This window comes from Patiria miniata, unplaced genomic scaffold (assembly GCF_015706575.1).
Source record: "Patiria miniata isolate m_02_andy unplaced genomic scaffold, ASM1570657v1 HiC_scaffold_28, whole genome shotgun sequence".
Lineage (NCBI taxonomy): Eukaryota > Metazoa > Echinodermata > Asteroidea > Valvatida > Asterinidae > Patiria > Patiria miniata.
In genome coordinates this window covers 5961879-5984655 of record NW_024037067.1, presented here as the reverse complement: position 1 = coordinate 5984655, position 22777 = coordinate 5961879, and the positions used below count along the sequence as shown (strand labels likewise).

Sequence of the window (22777 nt, the reverse complement as noted above, 5' to 3'; positions counted from 1 at the left end):
ATTTTTTTTAGTAACAACAAGTAGCGCGTACCAACTTGAAACCCCCCCCCCCAGAAATGATTAGCACAAAGACTGCAGATTTTGTAAACCTTTTCTTGTTAAGAGTCCTTATTATAGTCAATTTATCTATCTATCTTTACCGACACCTTTGCCACCATTTTGTTTGGGCCACACAGGAACAGTCGACGTCTTCGCACTAAACTGGAACTTGTTCTCCAACAACTCTGAAGTCTTCGTGATGAGAACTTGGGGCGAGTTGTCGGCCCACCGCGTACCGGAAGATCTCCTCCGAAGACCAGCTAGTGTTCTTCCAATGAATTCAAGATGGAGGAGCCACGATTTGCTATGCGATTGACGTCAAATTTCAAAGGTAAAACGAAAACTGAATTTGAGCCGAACAAAATCACTCTTGAACTTAAACTTCATTGTTACTGCAAATTGAATTTAATGGGTCTGTGTGAACTGACCCTCAAATGTTTTCAACTGCAACTTGACCGTTCAACGCAACAATTGTTTTCGTGCGTGAAAAGCTGGGGTCGTGGACTCTGAAAATACGACGGGTCCACGTAATGTCAAGTTCAGTCGGTGAGTCAAAAGTCTCTATTTGCACAGGTCGGCTCGTGCCAGAGGCGAGTGAAACGTCTGGAATTACTCCTCAGCTTGCCCTCTCAAAACTAAAAGAGGTATCGGAATTTACAATAAAATTTGTAACCGTGATGGTTCTATTTTAATCGCTCAGGTTTGGAGAGAAGCTATAGAGCTCTGAATATTATGCATTGTATATGAAATCAATAAGTTGTAATTATAGGAAACTGTTATTTAAAACTGCATCACGCAGCATAATTCAATGTGAAATTTTGAAATATCTTCTCAGCTAACATAGTTTGCAATATATACAATCAATCAGGTCAAACTTTGTGCGTCACTTACAAAAGAGGCGTTTTGGCAGAATCTTGACTGACCGGCTGGATTTCAAAATATTATAAATGTTCGCATTTAGGTAATCGCCATATTGTAAAGCTTTTTAGAATTGTAATCGGAGATTGACTTACATGTCCCCCCCCCCCCTCCCCTCATGACCAGCACATTTATAGTGACACTTCTCAGCATAATCAACCAGTTAACAGTGTTTGTGATAATAAATATGGTACCGGTAGCGGCCTATATTGTTTGTACATTCTTGAGCAAGTTGAGCTGGAGCCCAATCTAAATGTCATTTTTAGTGACCTTTAAAATAAAGCTCTGCAGAACAATGCTTATTGGTTTCTTGGCCCACGCACCCACGTGCCAAGAATTTACTATTGTTGCAAATTAATGGCAGCTGTCAATCATTATTTGCAAGGAGTCGGGCATCAATCGTTATTTAAACCTAATAAGTGGTAGTTAACAAGGTAGGAAGTCTAAAGTGCCCTCAAACGTGAACCATACTTTACATTGCAATGAAATAGGAAAGTTATTTCCTATTAGGAAAACAAAAACATGACTTAGTCGCGTGTCAAAAGTAGATTATCCAAATAATCAAATAATACCGGTCGGCATGAAACGTGGGTATAAAAAACAGACTGTGCTTTCTTTGGAAAGCGCCCTCTGTAGTTATCCAGTTATTATAGACTGGTCCCGCAATCTGGGGACTTAAATAATTTCTTGTTATGTACAAATTACGTACCATAAAATATATTGAAAGGGTAACAGACACGGGTGAATGAGCGGCGGGTAAGAAAAAAAAGTGTTGACACATTGCACATAGAATACATGGAATAGAACCGGCATTTTGTTTATCTTATTCAGACATGTCAGAGAAATGTGCACTGAAAACATTGCAGTAATCGTAAGTTATATTGAGGCCGTAGGCCTAGGTTATTTCTATGCTGCATATATTAGTAGTAGAGCAGACAAAATAATGCAGAAACCCATGCAAACTGGCATTTTGAGTGGTTTGATTTTGATCATGTTGCCTTAATACATTTATCATGTTTATTAAGTTGCAATTGCATGCCTTGTTCAGTTGTTGGTCTAATTTTTTTATTCATAGTATTTATTAATACTACCAGTACTAGAACGCTTAGTCAGATTTACATATTAACAGTAATTTACTCGGTCCTATTTTGGTAATAGGCACAGGAAAGAATGTTGCATCCAGGTTGCATCCTGGCTGATGCCACTTTTTTCATGTTTTTCATCACAAAATTACAGTGCAGTCATGGCACTTGCCATCTTGGCAGTGCCAGTTGTGAAATGTTGAAAATACATACTTTGAAAAATGTTCTTGACTCTCCATTGACTTTGTACACAACTGCTGAAGTGGTGTCTGTATACTTCATTGTTTCTTCAGCGATACACAGTATTGATGAGAGTCCCAAATGTTCATACTAGGTGCAGCCCAGCAAAGACCTAATATATGGAAGCCATATTAATTACATTTATTCCAAATGTCAGTGAAATCTGAATGCTTTAATACTCAAAGAGTTTCAGTAATAAGTAAAAGTTGCAGAATCGATCTAGACCTAGTTGAAATGTGAATTAAAAATATTTCAGTTACCTACCTGGCTCTCCCCACCATGTATCTTATTTATTGTTAATACAATTTAAAAAAATCCCAAGAAGTTCGAAATAGTTTAGGGCAATTGTCAGACAGGCCATGTTTTCTGATTAAAATAAAAGTTATATTGTCACTGGTTGAGTATAAACAGCTTGTTCTTGCCTCTTGTATTATGTAGGTTGTCACACAAACCACACCTGTATGACTGAAGCAGACACCACGACTTTGGAAAGGGATCGTCTTTTTACATTTCGGGATGAGGAGACCGATGATGAGTTACAAGTCAAGATTCCGGAGGTCTGTTCTCTGTTTTGTGTACATGTTGATCACTGAATCATGTAACTCTGTCACATTATCATGACTTTGTGAATGTACTTTTTTGCCTGTGACTTTATTCATTTTTCTGTATGCAGGGGTGTGAAATCTCAGCTTTAAAGCTGATTTCAGCTTTTTTTGTATTGGATTTCAGCTTTTTTTCCTCACTTGCTGTGTACAAAAGTATAGGAAATTTCCAAAGTTCAGCTTTTTTACACCTTTTCAACTGTTTTCAGCTATTTTTATCAGTGGTCACTCACACCCCTGTGTACCGGTATGTCAAAGCAATATGAACTGAACTAAACTGAAATATACTTTTGTTTAAGTAGACAAACAATGTTCGTTCTCTTTTTGTGTGGTAAAGTCATTTTTGTTCTTCTGAAGCACTTTGGTTTTGAAAGTGTTTTAAATGCTATTGATATGTTTGACCTGTTTCTACATGTAGGTTATTGATCCAGCCTATGGAATGTATGTCTGGCCATGTGCACCTGTGTTAGCACAGTATGTATGGACAAGGAGGAAGTGGATCCATGGCAAACATGTAGTTGAGGTACGTTGGTATACATGGGTAAAGTGGAACGCCGCTATAACGAACATCGTGGGATCCACAGAAAGTGTTCGTAATAACGATCGTTCGGTATAGCGATTTTGAACTGCCAGTACCCTCTTTTGACCAATAGTGAAGTCACTGAACTGGCATTTCTCACATCCCGCCGCTGCACAAGGAGTTGTCACAAAACTTTAGCAACGGGTGGTTTTCCCTTTTATTCCTTGGGGAAATAATAACCATCTATCTCTCTTCAACATTCAAACACAATGTAACCATGGGTGGTTTGATGTCCGGGAATTAAAAGTGGCCCAAACAGTGAATAATACATGTACAACCGGTAGGTTTTTGGTTAATCTGTTGACTTTTTTCAACAACGATGTTCGGTACGTTTTGTACATTAAAACCGGGAGCCAAGGATGATGTTCGGTAAAACCGAATGTTCGGTATAGCCGTGTTTGGTATAGCCGCATTCCACTGCATGTTGCCTATATTAAATTTGTAAAACTAATTAGGAATTTTCAAATTCCAGCATTACGTGTACAGTTTCCTCGAAGAGGTGAGGTGTTCTTATTAGAGTCTTTGTAAAGAAATTGTTGTCTACTTCAAAATTCCTTCTTCGATCAAACTGTTTCTTTTCAATCCCTTTGCCCCTCCGCGTGTATTTGAATCAGCTGGGAGCGGGTACCAGTCTCCCTGGTGTCCTTGCAGCAGTATGCGGGGCTCGGGTCACTCTGACCGACCACTCCCGGCTTCCCCGTTGCCTAGGCAACTGCCTCAAGTCCTGCCAGGCCAACGGCGTGGCGGACAAGGTGGACGTGGTGGGGCTCACATGGGGCGAGTTTCCCCCTGAAGTCTTCCAACTGCCAGGGTTTGATATCATCCTTGCTTCGGACTGCTTCTATGATACCAAAGGTGAGTTTTGACCAGTGGATGATTTGATTTGATTTTACTGATTTCACTGATCAGGATTAAAAAAAAAAAGCTGCACAACTGATTGGAAATGGGTTTCAGTTGAAGCATTGTCTCTTACATGTGTATGTTCCTCTACATAATACAGAATCACATGAGATGCAATAAATTTGTATAATGATTTCTGTATCATTTCATAATAAAATAGACCTAAAGTAACGGACCTCACAAGCAATTTTTGTACAAACCTCTAACAGAGGTAGGTTCAGATCACATTATTATGTGCATTTTTTCGTCCCATTAAATGCGCATTTTTCTAAGGCCTATGGGCTTCGTGCACTTGTAAGTACCCCCTCAAGGGTAAGGAAGGGAGAGTTGGGGGACACAGCTTAGAGTGACATTCGAATGCATTGCCGACGCCGCCTGACGCTCATGCCGAAACGCTTTGCTTTGTGTACATTCAGAATAAACTAATTAAGTTGTGCATACATCGCGCTATATGCGCGCGAACCAGTACGCACATGCAGTGTTTTCCATCCACGGGAATCTCGAAGGTGTTAAATAGGCGCCCTCTGTTGGCGCATGGAGCCCATATCTACAGCACTGTATATGTCCAATTTGGTTGAAACTGAACTTGGTAGGTACATGTACCTAGACCGGAATGCGTTATAGATAAAACTTGCAGAGTGACCATATGATGACGTCATCACATGTCATGTGACGTCACATTAAAGATTCATTTTTAGATTCCTATAACTACACAACTGTACACGTATGTCCAATTTGGTTGCAACTTGGTATCCCCAAACAGGGACGTGCTATAGATAGAAATTGGGGTGATGTTATCATGACATCATCACGTCAGATGAAGAAACATTAAAGGTACATACAGTGAAATCTCGATAAGTCAAACTCTGAAAACTCGAAACAACTGTCAAGTCAAACCAAAAAATCCATTCCCTTCATTAGTATAACAATGATATACAACCCTGCTTTTAACTCAAAACTCTGCTTACATGTAAGTCAAATTTGGAACCTGTTCCCTTGAGGTTTGACTTATTGAATTTCACCGTACTTTGAAGCCTTATAATGCTACAACTACAGGTCTAATTGAATTGAAACTTTGTATACACATAGACAGGGATATGTTATACATTTACCAGTATGCGACAATTGTACTTACTACATGATTATGTCGTCGCGTGTCACGTGACGTCATATTAAAGGTTCATAATTCAAAGCGTTACGTGTATGTCTCCAGAATCACAGGTCTAATTAAATGGAAACTTTGTGTGTACATAGACTGCTCGGAAAATTTGTCATTGCACGGAGGATGTTAGACACAGAAGAAAAAACCTAGCCGAAACAGCTGTGTTTGTTGACGTGACAAACACAGTTCTAGTTATTCATATTTACATTCATATTTATTCTTTCAACCTCAAAAAAAGAAATTGAAAACTTAAGCTCTTTAGTGATAGTCTTTGTTATACTCAGAAATAATTACAAAGTGTAAAAATAACATCAAACTCAATATAAAATTAATATATTTAAGGGTAACACATTGATCTGATACACAACATTGTTTGTAATTAAATGTGATGCAATCAAAGCAAAATGAGTCGTTTGTCGGGAACTTTCATTTGGAGATTCAGGCCAAAATAGGGCCACTTCATCACATCACTTCATCACATCTCTTGGTGTTCTGAATAATTTTTGAACTAAAGATGGTACCAGCATGCGGTTTTCACAGCAGTAATGCTGAGATTGTGCTTATTTCAAATCTGTAAAAAAAAAAAAAAAAAAATAACCAGGGTCGACAAACGACTCATTAAGCTTGATCGCATCACAAATGTAATTAGTGTATATAAGCTGACTTGGGGGGGGGGGGGGGAATAAAAATGCTTTCACTGATACGTTTTTGAAGACCCAACAACCTCATTAAATTTACATCTTCAGAATTGAAGGTAGACAGATTCCACATGGCCTCCTGTGATTATAATTGCTGTAATTTTGCCAGCTAGCAGAGCCTTGGTTCATTGGGAATCCAAAGAATTTTCTCCAGCAGGTGTAAATTGTAAATCAATTAGCCAGCCTTGCTCTGCTGAAGAAAACTGTGAATAGATACATGTCACATCATTATGTTTACGCAATAAGGTGCAAGTAGTGCTAGCCCTAGCTTCACTGATGATTGGTACATGATTTCTGTATGATGTCACAGGTTCAACAGAAACTAGAGTGTGTTTTGCTTTAGTTGTGGCAATTTAAATGTAAATTTGAATGTTCTTTTGTTTTTAATGTCTATTTGATGTGGATGAACCGTGTCTTTAGCAGTCCTTCCCTAGCCAGGCCTTATCGGTCATTGACATAGGCCCAAAGGTCATCAAACTTTTGCAACTCTTAGATGACATCAGTTTTTTTAACACATATTTTGATTGGCAGTACAGTATGCATGTTATGTTTATTGCTTTTTTAGTAGGCTTTTTTACGAGGACGCTCAAATGGTTTGAACACGCTGAGGGCTGTATTGTGCAGTCCATTGCAACCGAAATGCTTTTTGAATGGAAACAAGAAAAAATGTAAATATTGTGTGATGAGGTCAGTGCTTTTGACGCAGGCCTGGCAAATGTTTTTGTTTTAAGAGACAGGTATATAAATTATTAAGGGAATAAATGTGTGCTTAGGAGGTGTTAAATACTGGTTGGAGTCCGGAATGCTGATAATTACCCAGGCCAAACCGGAGGGTAATTATCAGCATTCCACATTCCAACCAGTCTTAAACATAGTGTTTAATAACGACCAAGCACATATTTATTCCCTTTCATATACCTTTTTCGGTAAAAAAATCAAAACTTTTCAATCCAAAAGTCAAAACAAGTCAAAAACGTAAATTTTCCAACAATTTTATTCAACAATTTTACTTTCTGTTTTTTGAAACACCCCTCTAGCTTTATAATGGAGTGTCCAGCTCACGAGTAAGATGTAAACAACTCTTTTTATGGAGATTGGCGCGTGCGTCGCGCGTGTACTGCGCGATGACGCGCAGATGCAGCTGTGGTGAGTGCGTTGTGAATGTAGGAGTGACTATGAAATACTGACTCAATAGTGCGCATGTATTCATGAGAATTTTGAACGTTCAACCAATAAAACTGTGCTTGTACCGGATTTCATAGGAGTCCAAATTTCATGTGACACTGGAAAAGTGCTTAAGACCAGCCAGCCATGTCTTTATCATCCGTTTAAGACTGGCCACGTGACGGGCTCTCAACCAGTGGGAATGGGTAAACTGTCTTAGGAATTAATGAATAGGTTAATTATAAATGATGAGTTGTTATGAAACAAATGTTTAGGGAACTCTACAGGGAGCTGTCGGTACATAAAATTATGGTTGTGTCTAGTGCTTGTTTATCGGGGGTTTGAATGAAGCGAAGGACCACAGGGATAAGAAGCATGGACATGTTTTTGAAAACAGGAATCAGTCTCTTGAAAAGTAAAGCCGTTTCTGTTGTTGTAATTTCAACTTGGCTGACATTTCCAGAATGAGTAAAGAAAGATGTAGGGTAGGAGTGGTTCACAACACAGACGGCGTCCAAACGTTCGCATCAGAGAGATCATTTTTCAGATTTTATGATCAACTTCTAAAATATGCATACACTGTACATGTACATGGCAGTAACATGGAGGTAATCATTTGCCCTTCGTTGTGGCAGTACCGCACAAATACAAATTTATGCAATTGGAAGCCCTGTAAGTTAAAAAATACATAAAATATTACCATATGAGACATAAAATATTACTGCTCGATCAGTCCTCCTTGTCTAGAGAAAAATTACTATTGTTTTGTGTCTGCATGTGGATGTCTAGTGAAGTTGTTGAAGCAGGGTTTGTACCACCAGCACTCTACACTTTCCTGTATAGCAAATTACTTACATCTTTATGCAATATGCATGTAAATTGTACATCTTTGTAAAAAGGAGGATAATTAAAGACTAAACAAGGAGGATAATTGTTGTTTTACAAAAAAAGTGGATGGAGAAACAATATTTGATTTAACCAAATTTTGTACTTTCCAAATTCCAACATTTAATTTTTGATGGTCCCAGAGGGGCAAGCCTAGGGGCTCCGTGCGCCAACAAGAGAGGGCGCATTTTTACCACCTTTGAGAGCTAGCCCCGCAGATGGGACATGACGCGCGTGATGTGTACTGGTTCACGCGAGGTATGCACCACTGCACTTGATTCTGAATGTGTTGTTGTTGTTGTTGATGTGACGTAATGGTACGTTCGGCAAACTAGTGCCCTTTGAGCAATACTTCTGCGTTACAGAACAGTAGGCATCGTCAGCAATGCGTTTGATTGCCCCCTCCCCCAACTCTCCCATCCTTGCCGTAGAGGGGGTACTTCTGTGTACCTGGCTGATTGACTGACTGACTGCAGGGCTCCCAACTTTGAGTAAGAGCTGAGAGTGAAAATTTGGCGATGGAGCTTGATCAGAACTACATGTAATGCAAGCCCGAAGCCCTAATGACGTGGGGTTATTTGTGGGCCCGCTTAAGGGCCCCGAAAAAATTGGATTCTAGACTGTGGTGCGATCTTAGGCAATTTCTGACCACTTTAACAACTTTTACTTTAGCAAAAGATCCTCATTCAATTTTTTTTTTTTTAACGTGAGAAATCCTGTGTGGACGTGAGAGCGTGAAAATAACCTGAAATGCGCGAGTCTCGCGCTCATTGCGTGAGAGTCGGCAGGCCTGCTTGCCGACTGCCGCTTGTGAACTAGACTTGATTAGATCTCACCTTGGCCCAAAAGTCTGTAATAAAATTAATTACAAAATCAGGCCAGTGAATTGGCTGTATGCAGTAGGCAACTTGCATGAAAAGGCTTCCAGTGAATAGCCGTGCTGAATCAATCAAATAGAATTTGTGTGCACTCTGGGACCAGCTCTACCAGGCTTGCCTAGTCTTGTTTATTTGAAGAAAATTAAATTCCAAGTGACCTCCGAAACAAAAATATACACGAACCTCCTGCTGCGTACCTACCGCTAGGCATGACACAATTAAAATAACCACCGCCTGTGAACTCAGTAGCATTCCACATAGAATTCATTCCCACCTTTTTTAAAGGGAATATATACATTATTTGCTTTTGCTGTAATTTTCAGAAATGGATGGAATTGGGGGGTTGGAAATATATAGCAAATACAGTTACACTGACTTTGAGGTTTGGGTTCGAAAATGCTATAAATACCAAGAAAAACGATCAGTTTCCTGTAGTCTGGTTCCCTGACTCCATATAAGAAGAAACAGAGCAGTTTACATACATTGGGGAATTGTAAGGTCAGGGAACCAGTCTAGGTGGCTCGTACCCGTTCATAGGTTTGTAATCGATTGCAAACAAGTGCAGTGGTCAATTGGGGCCAGTATTTGAAAAAAAAACCCAGTTGTTTCCAACGCTGATCGGCCGATCAGCGTTGGAAATTGATACAAAAATACCACTTTTCTTGAAAATGACAGTATACCAGGTGCCATGATTTTACAGGATGCTTTACACTGTCATTCACTAACAGTCCAGCAAGGTATTTCAAAATAATTTGGTAGTTTTATTTTTTGATGTTTGCAAATGTTGTATTTTCCCTTTAGCCGAGAGAGAATAACATGCCATACATATCACCTTAGAGCAGGGCACAGGGAGTGCGATTTCAGTACAAAAGAAAAACGTATCTCAGACTGAGAGGGAAGTTGCACCGACTCGACAAAATACCCTCCCACTCTCCCACTTGCAGCTAAATGTCAGATGTATCCTCTCACCCTCTTAGACTCGGCCCTCATCAGCTGCAAAAAAATGTAATTAGGCCTATAGGAATGTGATGGGACATGATTGTGTGCAGTTTCATAAATTTCATTTATCTTTCAAGCCGTCCATATGTTTTTAACTTCAATTATGCATGATTGGAGGACTGAATCATGCGAATCTTGCCATCTGTTACTGACTGATGTCTGACTGGTGTCCTAGTAGCAGCTGGTCTGACTACATAATGATGTAAAACCAATTTTTAAAAAGTAAACATTTAAAATAATTTATTTTTGACGATTTCAGAGAGAATCATAATGAAATCTAGACTGGTCGTGTTTGTTTTACATAAGATACTAAACTAGAATCCATACAAAAAGAGTAAATACTGTATAAAAATAATTAAAGTTTGGTGTATTTGACTCTGAAAAGCAAGCCACAAACCATAAACATTGATATTTAACCAATATATTTTACTTCAATGCACAGTGCAGTGACTTATTACAACAACAAAAAAGAAGAAACAATAGGACCAGCCATATTTTGTTGTGACAAAACATTACATTTAACCACAGATAGTTTCTCTGCATGAATATTTGTGTAGTATAACCATAGAGCTATATTAAATTACTAGATCGCTGACTCGATGTACAAAGTAATGCCTGCTGGGCGCATCCATGTTTTTGCACAAACATATGGAAAACTGGTACAGCTATTTGCATATATCTGCGTTTGTGTTCTACACCGGTGCGTCGTCCCAGCCGATACGCCCATAACCAAAACGCACAATCAGTAAAGGAGCATTACATTTTGCTCAGCGAAAACAACGCAAACGTGTGTGCCTACTCACGTCACTTTTTTCTAACCGTCATGAGTGACGCGCTTAAGTTTACGTATGTTGGTCTTGCGCCTTGCATAATAAAGAGTACACTTTTTAAAAATCTAATTTCAGTATGTTCAACAAACACACACATGAATTCAAAACGTCTGCACGCAGGACGGTTTCAAAGTATCTCCGCGCGTAAGAGTGAGAAGTTAGCACTGTAGTAATTTAATATGGCTCTATGAGTATAACTGAAGTATTGATACAAACCTGTCTATCTGATATATAAAACTTTAAGAAAAAACAAACATGTAGAACTTTGAAATGGTTGTGTAGGGGGAAAATATTTACCTAGTCTTGTTTTTGTTATTACCAAACTTGATCAATAAATTATTAATATTTTTGTGCAAAACACTGTGTTTTTGCTTAAAATATACAGCACAGGGAATGATTAAATGGTCATTGAAATAAGATATTAAGAGTTTTTTAAAAGTCTTTAAATGCGTCATAAGAAAACGAGTCCTAATTTTTGTTTTTGTGTTTGATTTGTTTTTGTATTTTTAAGATCAAAACATGAGATCTTGAGAAACCTGAGTGCTCTTTAAATGTGAGGAGGTAATTTTATTTCCCGTTTTATTAATAGCAAAGGATATTTGGGGATTAAACAATCCCTTCAGGATAGGCAAAGTCAATCTAATTGGATTTGCATTGACGTAACCGCGTAGATACTTAATTTGCCTTTCTTCCCTGGGGGTGGTTGGGTAGGAAATGAGTAGGAGGTACCTGTGTGTCTGGCAAATAGGAACCTACATGTAATCATTCGGACAAAAACATGAATATAAATTTGCTAAAAACAAAATCCTCTGTTTCTGAAAAACAATACAAAGACAACGTCATTCTTTCTACTTTGCATTATTTCCTGAACAACAATGCAAAAACAAAGTAATTCTTTCCAATTTGCATTTTTTTTTTAAACAATACAAAAACAAAGTAATTCTTTCAAACTTGCATTATTTCCTGAAAACAATACAGAAACAAAGCAATTCTTTACAATCTGCATAATTTCCTGAAAAACAATACAAAGACAAAGTCTGTTATTCTTTCCAATAATTTCCTCAAAAATAATACCAATACAAGGTAATTTTTTTCCAATTTGCATAATTTCCTAAAAATAAAATACAAAAACAAAGTAATTGTTTCCACTTTGTATTATTTCCCAACAAACAATACAAAGACAAAGTAATTCTTTTCAATTTGCATCATTTCCTTAAAAAATAATACAACTTAGACAAAGTAATTCTTTCCAATTTGCATTATTTTCTGAAAAAAATACAAACACAAAGTAATTATTTTCTGAAAAAAATACAAACACAAAGTAATTCTTTCCAATTTGCATTACATGTATCTTCAATTCGGTATTATGTAAAGAAAATTTATGGGACAATATGTGTCTTCTAAAAACAGAAATATTCCCAATCCCAATTCCCCAAACAACTTTGATAATACATACAGACTTTGAATATTCTCCCGATCATAAATGGTTCAAGATTGATCAGCAAGTAATAAATGGGAATATATACTCTGTTTTTTTCTTCTTCAGAGTTTGAGAACATTCTAGCAACTCTGCATTTCCTGTTGGACAGAAGCAAGAATGCAACGTGTTGGATTACGTATCAAGAGAGAAGGTAAGAACAAAGCCTGTCATTCACAGTATTTTCTTGCATTTATGAGCAACTGGCATTTAACATTTTTTAGAATTTTACCCTCCCCCATTTTGGGGTCTGAGTATCGCCCGTTTTCCATGGAGCCAAGTCTCCTGTATAACGTCTGATATGTCTGGACATGCAGCTATTTGCAAGCCGCGTGCCAGCCAATCAGAGTCGACTTTACTAAATCGTGACGTCATATCATTCCCAAATCAGGACTAATGGTTTGATTGGTCAATTTGAATGCAATGATTTGTGATACAACAACAGCCGGGGGCTTATTGCGTCGGGGGCATATTGCGTAACGTGATACAGAGCATGTGACGCACTTTTGTTTTATCCATGTCTATGACACGCAACGGCTGAATGACCAAAGACTGGTAGAAAGCGCCCGCTGATTGGTCAAAATCTAGAGGTCAAGATGTGGTTGTCTTGCATAATTAATCAGCAAATCTGCTCAAATGTACTACATAGACTACCCATTCTGTAAGACAAGCCATTTTTACATGGGTTAAAAACCACTTGACAGTAAACGTCGAAGCTGGATAGTTTTTGTTTTCATGCTAAAGAAGAACATTTCTGAGACATGGATTCAAACCTGGTACCTCTGGACTCGATCTTGCTCAAATCCATCTTCATTCACTTTCCTGCGTTCAACCACAACATAAATTCACATGGAGGTATTTGGCATGGGTTGGTTCCGACTCGGTGTCTTGTTTTGCAGTTCTGATCGGAGTATCGAGCATCTTTTACTGAAGTGGGGTCTCCGGTGCCTACACGTCCCCTTGGAAACATTCGGGGCCGAGGGACCCAGTCTCGCTGGTTCCAATCTCCCTGGCAACCACACCATCCAGTTTTTGGAGATCACCAAGGCAACTAAGTAAATACCAGGACACCCCTTTCCATAAGTGGACCCGCCCCTGTTTTCATCATGGTGTAGGGAGATTATGCACGGCTGCGCCCTTAGGGGGTCTTTATGAGACAATTGGCGGGGAAGTCACTGACTTGTGAGATCATCGCTCTACTTGAACCGAGCATCCATTCCCAGGGTATTCCAACTGCTTTTACAGCCATAAAAGACATTGTAAAGTTCAAGTATTACAGCATCTGCTAGGCCTGTTGTCATTAACGCAGTGCAATTTTCTCTGGGAAGAAACCTGACAGGAATACATCACCAGGAATGCTTGAACCATATCCCAGCATAAAAATAACCAGCAGTACTTCACCCTAAAAAGGTCTCATATCGTGGTGCATATTTCTATTTTTTTTCGCTGTAATTACATGTACTTGACCAGACTGATAGACAAGAAGGCTCAATTACATATACTCCTTGCTCACATAATGCCTTCAATCTTGTTTTTGTCCAGCACACGAACTCTCTTTTTTTTTTAGTACTATCAGTAGAAATGTGCATGGATATCCATTGGATCTGCATTCGCAATGCAGATAGGCCTATTATATTTCACATGGTCTTTCATCAATGCCTTCTTCAGATTTTGTTTCCCGCTGGGATATTCATTTGATTTTTCCTGTGAGCATATGGCCTTTTGTAAGATTGTTTTCCTCATCATACGTAGTGTCACGGTAGGATTGAATGTGCTGACCGAGTCTGGCACCCATACTCGTGTCGTGTGAAAAACAAGCTTGATTGACAGGAGAAACAATAATATCTGAGTTTGTTTCCATGGTCGTAGACTTACAGGTACATGTACATGTTCCAGTACTCCATTAGGTTCTTTGAGTACCAAAACCATTTAGTTCTGATAAAAATTATGGTGGTATTTACAGGCGTCAACTAGGTTCATTGTAGATTTACTAGGTTGTAGTGCATTAATGTTCTACATGTAGTTTATATTTAACATCTACCTGGTAAAAGGAAGCAGATAGCAGCTTGCGATATAATTTCACTAATTTTGCCAGGTTGTTGGTATTGTTTAGTTTCCTATCCTTGGAAATGAAATCCGTAAAAGCACATGCAAACGAACCGAAGAATTTGAAGACACATTAATTTGTGGTATTTGTACAAGTACAAACACCACATCGTTAGTCATAAAGAAAGTGACCAGGATTAATTATTCCTCCCCCCTAAAAACAATTGAATTGGATACACCAATGAAGCCTGTATGAAACGAACGTGTTCTTCCACTCATCTGATCAAAAAGGACTGACTGAAATTGATCCTTGCCGTAAGAAGTTGTGCATGTTTTACTTACCCATTTTTACAGCTGTCCGTGGAATGCTCAATGTTTTGAAGCTATTTAAATTCAAATGAGATTTGATTTGAGTCCAGACTGAAACATTATTTTTACTTTCAGATTTTTGTTTTGTAGATGAGGAATAAATCAAGCCTTGTTTTTCAGAAATGAGAATGGTCATTTTATTTTTTCTGTTTTCCCTTGCAAGTTTCGTTCATTGTGTATTCAACAATGCATAACGGTAAAGGAACAGTGGTGAACAGCTGAATTTTGTGAATTGGTATTTCTATTAAAATATTTATAACTTGTGAATAGAGTACATGGAGATTACATGAAATTTTCACAGTTATTGTCTGTAACATGTAATATTCCCATGTTATTTTTATGAAATGGAGCGAACAACATTTCTTTTTATTATTATTTTCTTGATCGGTCACTTTGTTTGTGACTCGCCCTGTACGGCATTCATGTTTTTTTTTGTATACAGGGTGAGTAAAAAAAGCCCAACGAAACCCAAATAGCAGGACCAATTTTCGAATGAAGTTTTGCCTTTAGCACTTTTAAAATCAAGGATATGAAAGCCCAGTCATTAAGCTTTCTTTCAGTACAAGAATCATTCAAATCACACATGCACTTCTCAAGTTTTTTTTTTAACTAACACAAACACCGTTTTAAAGTTCTGTCCACGGATCACAAACAAAAGTAAGTGTTCCTTCAGCAAAACGAAATCGATTCACACACATCTTTATGTGAATTGTTTTGTCTTGCTGAAACAACGCTCACCTAACTCCCTGTAAACTTGAAAAGTCACGAGTGATGTGAATGATTCTTGTACTAAAAGAAAGTTGATTGATTAGCCTAGATTTGAAAGTGCTACAAGCAAAACTTCATTCAGGAATCGGTCCTGCCATTTGGGTTTCGGTCTTTTGGTGTTTTTTCCCCACTTACCCTGTAGAGTAATTAGTTGATAAGAAATACATGTATGTGTAAATGTACAAGATATCTAGTCACCTTTAGTCTTAAGATACTCTGTCATCAGTGTGTCCCGAATGTGGTAAACTAATCAGACCGACATTCCGCCGGTTGCTGATTGGGGAGAAGAAAGGGTGAAGACGGTTCGATCTGACGTCGGTTACCATCAAAGGACAAAGGTCAACCGTATAATGATGTTGGCAGACGATAGAGAAGCTTCCGAGGAATTTAAATTCGACCGCCAGAAGTCTTTTTATAGTTCTTTTTAAGGAAGCAGATTTGAAAGAGATTAGATTGGATGTAAAGCTGTACATAATTATTTTGGATGTGCGTGAATGTGTGGGCGGAATATCAGCGTCATAAAAGGATGTATGAAACCATGGCAACATTGCAAAATTAAGGTGTATTTTTTTAGTTGTGACGTATTTGAAGAAAAAAACTGTTATTGTAGAGCTTGAAGTTAAATGAACCATACATGTATTTATTCAAGCAATCAAGTATTGACTAACGAAAGGAAATCACGTGGTACGCATGTGTATGCCTGGTGGATTTCCTAAGGACTTAGTCTCATATCCCAAGTGGGTCTTCCAAGAAGCTACAGTCATGCGAATAGATTCTGAAGTTGACTTAAAGGGAATGTACAACATTTGCCTTTTGCTGCAATTTTCAGAAATAAATGGATTTGGAGGATTAGTATGTTATAGCAAACATTGTTACACTGACTTGTTTCACGTTTTGGGTTCGTAGATGCTGGAAAAACCAAGAAAACCAATCATATTCTTGTAGTCTGGTTCCCAGACCCCACTTAAGATGAAACGGAGCAATTTATAGACTTTGGGGAATTGTACGATCAGAGAATCAGTCTAGCAGGCTTGAAGTCTTCACAGGTGTGTAATCAATTGCAAAGAAAATGCAGACGAACTACATATCAAAAACTAAGAGCACTTTTTGAAGAAAAAAAAGCCAGTTTTCTCCAACGCTGGTCGGCCGACCAGCGTTGGAAAAATACAGTTTTTCTTGAAATGGCAGCACACCACGAGCCACAATTTTACAGGATGCCTTAGACTGTCATTCCCTAACAATCAAGTAAGATATTTCGTGATAATTTGATCATTTCGGTTTTTTTATGTTTGCAAATAATGTATGTCTTCCTTTAATCATAAAATTAAAACATATGGCATTGCAGAGCTGTGAATTTGTAATAATGTGACCCATAAACTAATTTTAAATAACGATTAAAAAATGTATTGTATTCCTTTGTTTTCAAACAATATAAGTTTGTGTTTCTAAGGTACAGCTTATCTTGCGTATGCTCTTCAGAACCAAACTGAATTCCTTTCCTCGCCCCCCCCCCCCCCCGCCCGCCTGAATTTCTATCTATAGACCTACACCTGCGGAGCGTAACAATAGTTGGTATTTTGAGGGTGGATCGTTCCCTCGAAGTGCAGCAAGTCTTAATAGTTTTCAATTTCGCCAATGAGTAATATAGAGGAAGTTGAATCTGATCCTGACATAACCGTACTTTATTGTTACCACTTTACAAAATGACCATCGCCTGTGCGTTCGCGGAGATTAAATTTCATCGTTGCGTCAGCGTGTCTACGCAAATGCAATATATATTTCTGAGTTTTGAAGTCATGCACAACTACAAACATTTCAACTGAAGAGACGAAAGACTTGCAATTATCTTTCTGATTGCTTCAAAATGCACCAAGGAGCCAAATGGAGCTATCCTATATTAAAAGACCCTCCACTGTCTGTCTGTCTGTCTGTCTGTCTGTCTGTCTGATGTCTGACGTCTGTCTGTCTGCGATGGTTGACGGAGAGGCTTGGTTAAATTGCATGCAGGTTTTGAAATATATGCTCCGATTTCACGAGTCCTGTGAAGTCACGGTTGGCATATGAAAAAAAAATTATTTATTTCTTAATTTCGTCAATTTGTTTCATTCAGACTTTGAATAGTTAAACATTATTACATTATCTCTATGAAAACATACCAAAAACGTATCGCTATGATACACCAGCTAGCAGGTGTGACAAACACAAAATTGCTGATCGCAGACGGAAACTACGGGTTAATTACCATCCAATATCCCATGTGATTTACAGCGCATGCACTGTCATCTCTCCGTCAGAGAGTTATCTCTCTGACGGAGAGAGATTCCTTTTTGACACAGTATTTCTTTTATTACACCCGTTGCTTGAATGCTCATCAGGTACACCAGACGCGACGGTGTCGCTCAAGGTTATACCATGCAGTGATTTTTGGTTCATTTTTTCCCATTCATCGACGTTATTATTACTCCCGTACAAGGAGGCAATAACTGAAGGCCCCATTGGCTCAGCTATCCTTGAGCTTGGCCAGAAAAAAAAAACGCTGATGAGGCTCGGAATTGTCATCAAGCCCACGCCATGTTTGCGTTCTGTAATACTGTCGTCATTGCTTTTACTTCCAGTATTACTGGAGTGAGTTTATATGCAGTTAATATTAAAAGTGCCGTCTTTTGAATTATGAGGAAGAAATAAGCGGTAAACCCCCAAACGCGGATAATGATGGTTTTTACGTTCCGAACTTCCGGTAGAGTTTTATTGACGCCGAGAAACGCACGTATTTCGCTTCATATAATTATTTTGTATCTCACGACTGTCGCGGTATTGTCAACACTGAACGCTGACATGTCAGAACGGTACGCCGGTTATGACGCCCTGATTGACTGTCATAATTCAGTACAGCCATTGTTCGTCAGTCATCGTTATATTATTTGGCGATATTTTGACACATACCCTTTTAGAGATCTTGGTTGAATACGAACAAGCGAACCTGAGACGATACATTGAATCGGATACTTTGTAGCTGTGAAACCGAATAAATCGCCTTCATGGTGGATTTTTTTTAAAATCCGAACACACTTGAGACATAGTGCGTGCACCTTTACAATGAAGAAAAACTATTCTTTATTAACAAACGAATATGAACATTATTTCAATCAGTGAGGGAAACCAATTACAATTTCCTCCCCCCCGGGGGGGGGGGGGGGGATCACAGATGAAGGCATGCATGCATACATCATTTTCCCTTGGAGAGGCATGTATCATGTGATGAGGAGATGAAGTGTATTGTCGAGGCCATTTCAATCTTTCCCGCACGATGCAGTGTGTGTCTGCAGTGTCGATTTCATGTACACTGAACAGAGAAGAGTAGCATGTTTTTTTTTTAAAGAATTTTTAATTTGTATGTTTTGTCTCAACGAAAAAACAACAACAACAACACTACTTTATTCCGATGTTGGGCGTCTGCAACTCTCTGAAAAGGGCTTCGATCACAAAATGAGCCAAATTATTGTCTGACAGCCAATAATTCGAATTTTAGAAAGAAATAAGTCAATAATAAAGCGTCGATGTATTTTTGTACGATGTCTGATAAAAAAAAAACGAATATTTTTTTTATATTGCTAGGAAATTAGCAACTGAAAAAAAATCGGGGTGAAACTCAAAAATAGCACGGGAAACGCATCTTTAACAAAACAGTGACCAACCTGGCAGACTTTCCTGATTACGAGACGCAAAAAAGATTTGACAAAAGCAACTCATTCAAGAATGAAGACGGTACATGTTCTTGGCACGAAAGTGAATCAACACGCGACTTTACGGCAAGTAATTGCATTGTAAATTTACAAAAGTTCAACTGTAGTTCTACACACTAAATTCAATACAAGTGCAGTTGTCATTGGTTTGGAAGAAACTGTTATGAAACATGCATGGTCTTTGAGTCATTAGTTTCGTAACGTGCACTTCATCATCTCTTGTTAGCATAACGTTTTCTCATTAGACGAATGGTAACACCAGATGCATGGGTGTGATTCGATAGGCATAGGGTCGGGTCAGAGGAATCTAATACATTAATCAAAACAAAAAAACAGCTGCCAACCAAGGCTTGCAAATCATGGTCAAAACAACACACCCTCGACATTTCTTACTATTTATAAAATTTAGAAATATACCTCTTGTCTTTCCCAGAAATTGGCAAACAATTTAATATTGTGTGCGAGGGAAATTCATGGTCCATTTTAAAATTAGCAAAGGTTTTGCTAATCAGCCAACTGCATTTAATGCTTGAAAGCTTCTGTCCCTGTTTACTCCTTTACGAAAACACTAATGACAGACGTCAATCTTTCGTCCGCACTAATCACCTTGATATCACATCCATTCATATCAAATTATTAGACTCGGTACTTAAGTTCTCACCTTCGCTAATGAGCTGGGGGAAAACAAGTCCGCACACGGCAACGCAGTGCCAATGGCCGCGCGAGCTGGCTGTGTAAAGTGCGTGCGCTGCATAAAACGAGACATTAGGCATATACGTTTACATGTACCTGCTGCTTGTAAACAAACGCACGAAGCTTGGTATGTTTCTGGGAGACAGTGCGTGCATGGAATTTCGCAGATACCAAACTGGTCATGTTAGGGAATGGAACTGGGTCGAAAAAAACTTGACCTAGATGAACTAGAATCAAAGAACGCAATTTTCTTAGCGCAAATGAGATATGTATCTAATTTTAATCATTTCTGAAATTTTATGCCGAGATTATAAAGAAAATTGCAACCATGGATAAATTTGGTGTCCAGTGGCCATAACACATTAAGATTGAAGATGAAGCATGTAACTTTTGTTAAGTAAATTTGTGGTTGCTCTTAATTAGTTGTTTTCGGACATAAATCGCCTGCTCATGTTTAGGCCTACCTGACTTTTGTGTCGAAATGTTACGTACTTAGATACATGATATTGTTTTTGATTCATCAAGACTTGAAATTATCAAAGTCTAGGAAATGAAATTGGACAGGAAATTAAATTCGAAAACCTCGGCGCATTTTCAATTACCGTCACGGCTACCACCATTCAAGGCTGGTGCAAATCTAATTTGCAAATGGCAAATGAAACTGTAGCAAAGCAATGAATTTTTTTTCTCTTCTTAAGCCATTAGACAATTCGCGATGGTTGTCATACGCAAAACCAATTAAAATGTTAACGAAGCAATCAAATTTGTATGTAATTACATGCAGCGCACGTCTGAAGGTAACAATGTAACAGAACGTTACCAAGTCCATAAAGTCGACTGTTATATTTCCGATGAAACCTACTGGGTTGTTTCAATACCTACTTTGTTAACTCAGTACTTTGTTTTGTTTCCTTTTTCCCCCCAGTTTGATCGGCTTGGATTGTTTTATCTATTTCAAGGAACAAGAACGTCAGATTTATTGAAATTGTAGTCTTAAGATTGATCCCCAATCAACATTCCACCAGTAATCCGTCAAAATGTAAAATAGAAGAAGAAAAAAAGACTAATACAGAACTCACGAATAGTTTTTTTCAGTCATACCATTTGAATAAACCCACAGCTGAAAAAGATCCTTGTTGTGAAGATGATCACCAATTCGGAGCTTTTCTCGATCGATAAAGAGCGAAATTATTTATTTTCCCCGTGTTCATTTCCCCCTGCAGAGAAGAAAAACATAAAAATGGATCCATAATACAAGTCCTCGGGTATAGTAAACCACACGGAAGCACACACGCGTATACTTTGTCCACTCGTATTGATCCTTGTGTGAGGAAATGTACAGTTGAGATTGGTTTGGGTTGCTCATCGAAGCTACGAAAAAAGCGAAAGGCAGAATAAACACGAAGCTTGCCGGCTTTTTTTTTTGCTCCCATGCCGTCCTAACGATTTTTGTCCACGGAAGAAATTTCATACGTCATGTTTTAAAGAGGTGGTGTATGGTCTTTTGAAGTACGTCGAAAAGTATTTGTTACTTTACTCTGAAAAAAAAACCTGCGGTGGTATTTATCACTTTTTACACATATCGTGATTTTTTCCTATGGAAACAATGTTATACGTCATATTTGAGGAGGGGAGCAAGGTCTTTTGAAGTAAGTCGAATAGTATTTGTTATTTTACTCTGAAAAAACTACGGTGATATTTTTCACCTTTTACCCAAGTTGTGATTTTTTTCTATGTAAACTATATTATACGTCATAGTTTAAAGATGGATGTATGGTCTTTAGAAGTAAGTTGATAGTATTTGTTACTTTATTCTTAAAAAATGCGGTGATATTTATACATACCCATGTTGAATAACAATGATTATTTCCCTATGGAAAAAATTGTACACGTCATTTCTTATAGAAGGGTGCATGGTCTTTTGAAAATAAGTCAAATAATATTTGTTAGACTTTTGACACTTGAAAACTGCGGTGATAATTATCACCTTTTTATCCATATAGAACCGTAATGGTTCATTGAAGAAATCATATAGTGTTCACTTCACACCGCAGTGTAATTTTAGTGTATCTGATTTCACAAGTTTGAGTAGCGAAATATATCTCTTTAACATGTTTTGGCCCCAAACCACAGACGTTGAATGAATGCTTCTCCGGTATGGGTAGACTACATATCATTAAGCATCCATGGCAGTACATTAGCATTTGATCATGTCTGTCCCGTTTCATTTTCCGCGCACATGATTGCATACCTATCGTTGAACCTATACTCAATTTTATCACTAAAGGATCAAATTATTTATAAGCAGCAAAATTTCCATTGATCTTCTCCTGTTGGTTATATTTTTTGTGTTGTGCAAAATGTAGGCTAACTCCATGCACACACATCTCGATCACTGTGAATGCATTTCATACTGTACTTTCGTATAAAGAACTTTGTACATGAAACCCTATTGACAAATTTGTGACAAAAGTGAGATCCTGTAAACAGGAGAAGAGCCAATCAACAGCCACGAATTTTAACCAATTACTGAGAAGGCTTGGAGGGGCAACCAACCAATAAGAATTCTTGTTCTGTGACACTTGGCAAGGCCTGGCTATGGGCCAATGAGACGTAGGGTTGGTTCTTTACATTCTAGAAGTAGAAAGTTTAGGCGGGATGGAAAAGTTGCTGGCCAGTCACTTTTGTCTCAGCCTCTGAACAA

At 38.2% G+C, this 22777-nt stretch overlaps 1 protein-coding gene across 2 annotated transcripts; it reads left to right on the top strand.

Annotated features, from left to right (window-relative positions):
• Positions 1 to 1711: 1711 nt before the first annotated feature.
• On the top strand, positions 1712 to 22255 carry LOC119734874 (methyltransferase-like protein 23). 2 transcript variants are annotated; one of them, XM_038208482.1, is made up of 6 exons: positions 1712 to 1828; positions 2691 to 2836; positions 3300 to 3404; positions 4076 to 4316; positions 12524 to 12608; positions 20999 to 22255. In XM_038208482.1, exons 2-6 carry the CDS (start codon positions 2741 to 2743, stop codon positions 21054 to 21056), a joined length of 585 nt encoding a protein of 194 aa, XP_038064410.1. In that variant the 5' UTR covers positions 1712 to 1828; positions 2691 to 2740; the 3' UTR covers positions 21057 to 22255. The 2 variants fall into 2 exon arrangements, with proteins under 2 accessions (XP_038064410.1, XP_038064409.1); XM_038208481.1 differs by lacking the exon at positions 20999 to 22255 and adding an exon at positions 13354 to 15325 and having other exon boundaries at positions 1718 to 1828.
• Positions 22256 to 22777: the final 522 nt, after the last annotated feature.